The sequence below is a fragment of the Dromiciops gliroides genome, chromosome 1 (genome assembly GCF_019393635.1).
Source record: "Dromiciops gliroides isolate mDroGli1 chromosome 1, mDroGli1.pri, whole genome shotgun sequence".
Lineage (NCBI taxonomy): Eukaryota > Metazoa > Chordata > Mammalia > Microbiotheria > Microbiotheriidae > Dromiciops > Dromiciops gliroides.
Window position 1 is genome coordinate 474356770 of NC_057861.1, and position 4046 is coordinate 474360815.

At 33.7% G+C, this 4046-nt stretch overlaps 1 protein-coding gene across 1 annotated transcript; it reads right to left on the reverse strand.

Moving 5' to 3' along the window:
- Positions 1-505: 505 nt before the first annotated feature.
- On the reverse strand, positions 506-1074 carry LOC122735467 (60S ribosomal protein L21-like). Its single transcript, XM_043977032.1, has one exon. The coding sequence runs from the start codon at positions 1040-1042 to the stop codon at positions 560-562; it is 483 nt and encodes a 160-aa protein (XP_043832967.1). The 5' UTR covers positions 1043-1074; the 3' UTR covers positions 506-559.
- Positions 1075-4046: the final 2972 nt, after the last annotated feature.

Consider the following 4046-nt stretch of genomic DNA (forward strand, 5'->3'; position numbering starts at 1 on the left):
GTGTGGTTTCTGAAAACATCTCCTGGGCATTCTGGAATGGGCCTGCTTTCAGAGCACATCTGAGGGAGAAGGGCTTATCCTAGGAGATCTGTTTCTTTGGTTTCAGGTTACTTGTTGAGATTCTTAGATAATTTTACTAAAAATCCACCAGTTACAAGACTGAATACAACTTAGTACATTCTCTCAAAATTTACTTTACAAAAATTCATCCATGTGGTGAAAACCTACTCAAACCTTATGGTTTTAATCCTATTAAGGGAGATATAATAATAACATCAAAATAGGAACCCCATGGTTCACCTGAAACCTCAGAGAATTTAAGTTTTACATACACTTTGCTGTTTCTATCTTTATCTCAACCCTGTACCTGATATGAATACTTCAAACAACAAACTGAAGGAATTAACTTAAAAAAGAATCTATGAAGATCTGACTTGTAAGATGAACCCTTCTGGTTTTAGATCGAATATTCATCAAAGTAGGCAGGCAAGTTAAAGTTTAGTGCTTTTCTTTTTTTTTTTTTTAATCCAAGAATCTTTTTATTATGTTTTTTAGTCATTTATGCCATGAATTCGTAGGGGATTGGTTCCAACAGCTCGGGTTCCTTGCCATTGGTCCTCACAAAGTGTGCTTCTCTGGGTGGAGCAGGCTGACGTTTCAGTTGAACCCAGGTGTCTTTTTCTTTGGCTTCCTTCTTCTTCTGGTCATTTTCTTTTACCCTCTTCAGGAAGCTATCTCTGCTCTTAGAATGCTTAATATGCTCGATACGCACATTAATTCTCTTGGCTAGAATCTTGCCCTTAACCTGTTTGTTTACAACAATGCCTACAGCATGTTGAGTAACATTATAGACCCGTCCGGTCTTGCCATGGTAACATTTGTGGGGCATTCCTTGCTGAACTGTGCCCATACCCTTGATATCTACAATGTCACCTTTCTTGTATATCCGCATATACGTGGCCAAAGGGACAACACCATGTTTTCTAAAGGGCCTAGAAAACATGTAACGTGTTCCTCTCCTTTTTCCTTTTGTGTTCGTCATTTTGGCAACTCACTGGAATATGGCGGAGCCGGCGGAAAGGCTAGTGCTTTTCTTAATTGGCATTGACTCCATTGTTATCTAAGTTATTTTAAGATTGACATTTATTTATTTCATTCTTTTTTCCAGATTTAAATCTTATAAAAGTAAAAATAGCTTTTTTTTTACTTATAACTGAATTTCAATATATTTTAGCAAATTTTAGCAAATGTTGACATATTTAAGAATTCAAATAATAGCAGAGAAATCAGAAACAGACATATCAAAGTACCACAAAAGGCAGAACTCTGAAGCACAACAAACAGAAAATACCTGTTTTGTGTAGAGGGTGAATAATACAGTTTTATGTCTGAAGTCCCAAACCCAACTTTTAGAACTTATTTCTATTTTGAGGTTTTCCCTTATTGCTCTGATTCTTCTCTTATAGCATGAGTGATGCGGAAATATGTTAAATGTTGTTATGTATATGTATATATGTACATACACACATATATGTGTATATATGTATGTATGTGTGTATGTATATATGTATGCATATATATGTATGTGTGTGTATATATATATATATATATATATATATATATATATATATATATAAAACCTATATCAGATTGCCTGATGTCTGGGGGAGGGGAGAAGGGAGGGGAGGGAGGGAGAAAAATTTTAAATTGGAAATCTTATGTAAACAACTGCTGAAAGCTATCTCTACATGTAACTGGAAAATAATAACATACTTTTATTTAAAAAAAAGAACTTATTAGGAGAACATGCTTAAGGATTGTATATCCCATTATAATCACTTATATTTGATGTATACAATCATCAGAGCTTTTTGCTTTCTTAAAATTTCCACTCTAGATAATTCTTCCCTTTTAAGCATGAACAACTTTAGAGTTCTAATCCTAAATATGAATACTTAGCTATTAGCACTCTTTGTTAGTAGATAACTTTTATCCCTGGGTTCAATGGCTACATAAAAGGACTTGTATAAAAGATACTTATTTAACTTCAATCATAACCAAGAGCAAAAGACTTGGGATTGTATGTGTAAATATATCTCAAACAACCAACATGTAAATTGCTTGTACTCTAGGACATGCTCTACACACAGGTATTAATCCCAAATTAAATAATAAACTTAAATAAAATTAAATTTCCCTTTGAGGTAACAGAAATAGTTCATAAGTTACTGTCTTCTAAGATAACTGGTTGCATGAAATTATTTTCCTTAAAACAAAGCAAAAGATGTTTCTGATTTTACCCTTACTAATTACTAGATTTATGTCTTTGTCCTATAAACTTCATCATTTTTATCTTTTTTTTTTTTTTTTTGTGGAGCAATGGGGGTTAACTGACTTGCCCAGCATCACACAGCTAGTAAGTGTCAAGTGTATCCACTATGCCATCTAGCTGCCCCCGTTTTTTTCTTAAAGAATATATATATTTCCTTTTAATAGAATTTTATTTTCCAAAATATCTGTAAAAACAAATTTTAACATCAATTTTTTAAAACTCTGTGTTCCAACTTCTCTTCCTCCCTCTATTCCCACCCCCCCACCCATAAGAACTCAAACAATCCAAAATAAGTTATACATGAGTAGTCATGGGAAACATTCCCATATTAGCTATGTTGTGAGAGAAAACAGTAAAAAACAAAACAAAACAAAACAAAAAACTTCAGATTAAGGAATTGTCGAAGACAAAAAAAACTTTTTTTAAATGTGTTTCCATCTGTTTTCAAATACTATCAGTTCTTTCTCTGTAGATGGGTTGCAATTTTCATAAGTCCTTCAGGGTTATGTTGGATTACTGCCTTGCTGAAAATAACCACATGCTTCCCAGCAGATCATCTTACACTATTGCTGTTATTTTGTATACAGTACATTTCACTCTGCTTCAGTTCATGTAGGTCTTTCCAGATTTTTTTGATAGTATCCTGTTCATCATAACCTGTATATAGTACCTTAAGCTTGACAGAGAATTTTCTTCATAATAGCCCAGCAAAGTAGGTACCATACGTTTTGCCATTATAATCAATCATCATAACTATTTCCCTCCATCCTATTCCCTTCCCATGATATTTACTCTATTTTCTACCTTCTTTTTACCTATTCCTCCTCAAAAATGTTTTAATTCTGACTATCTTCTCCCCCCCCACTCCTTTTTTTCACCCTTCATTCCTTATCCTCTTCCCCTCCTACTTTCCTGTAGGGTTAAATAGATTATTCCTCCAAATGGGCATGAATTAATCCCATACTATTCTGAGATATATCAAGGACCTTATTTTATACAGGAATATATAACTATTAGCAAGGGGATGACTTGACTTCTTCATTTGTTTCAATCATATCCAATTTTCATGACCCCATTTGGGGTTTTCTTGGCAAAGATACTGGAGTGGTAATTGAGGTAAACAAAATTAAGTGACTTACTCAGGGTCATATACCTAGTAAGTGTCTAAGGCTAGATTTGAATTAGGGAAGATGAGTTTTCCTAAACCCAGGCCCAGCACTCTATCTACTACTTCAGCTAGTTGAGCCAGATTTATTTACTTAGTTGCCTACAAATTCAGATTGTAATGAATCATACTTTCATACTTGTACCTCATTGTAATAGTGGGGGGGGTGCTGACATACTGCAACAAGATTCATTATATTTAAAAAGTAAATAAATCTTTACCTGCCCTAGTTAGAGATATTTGCTATGAAAGAAGAAGGGACATGGTTATAACATCAAAACTGTACCTCTAAGGACACAAATGGCTTGACATAGGTGTGATAGAATGAAGCATCCTTAGTTCTCTTTGGTTTTAGGTAAGAGTCACACTTACTATTTGGAATAGTCAATCATACAGCAACATTCCACATCATTCATAGGATATAATAGCCACTGAGGATAAACTATGATGGGAGAAAGATGATATAGACAGACAAAAGCACTTGCTAACAAAGTTGCTTTAAAAAAAGAAAATTTTGTATAAATAAATGTTTCCTTTTTAAGGATGAAT

What these genes read in the sequence shown, in the direction of transcription:
- LOC122735467 (XM_043977032.1), bottom strand. Translation starts at nt 1,042, where the DNA reads ATGACGAACACAAAAGGAAAAAGGAGAGGAACACGTTACATGTTTTCT.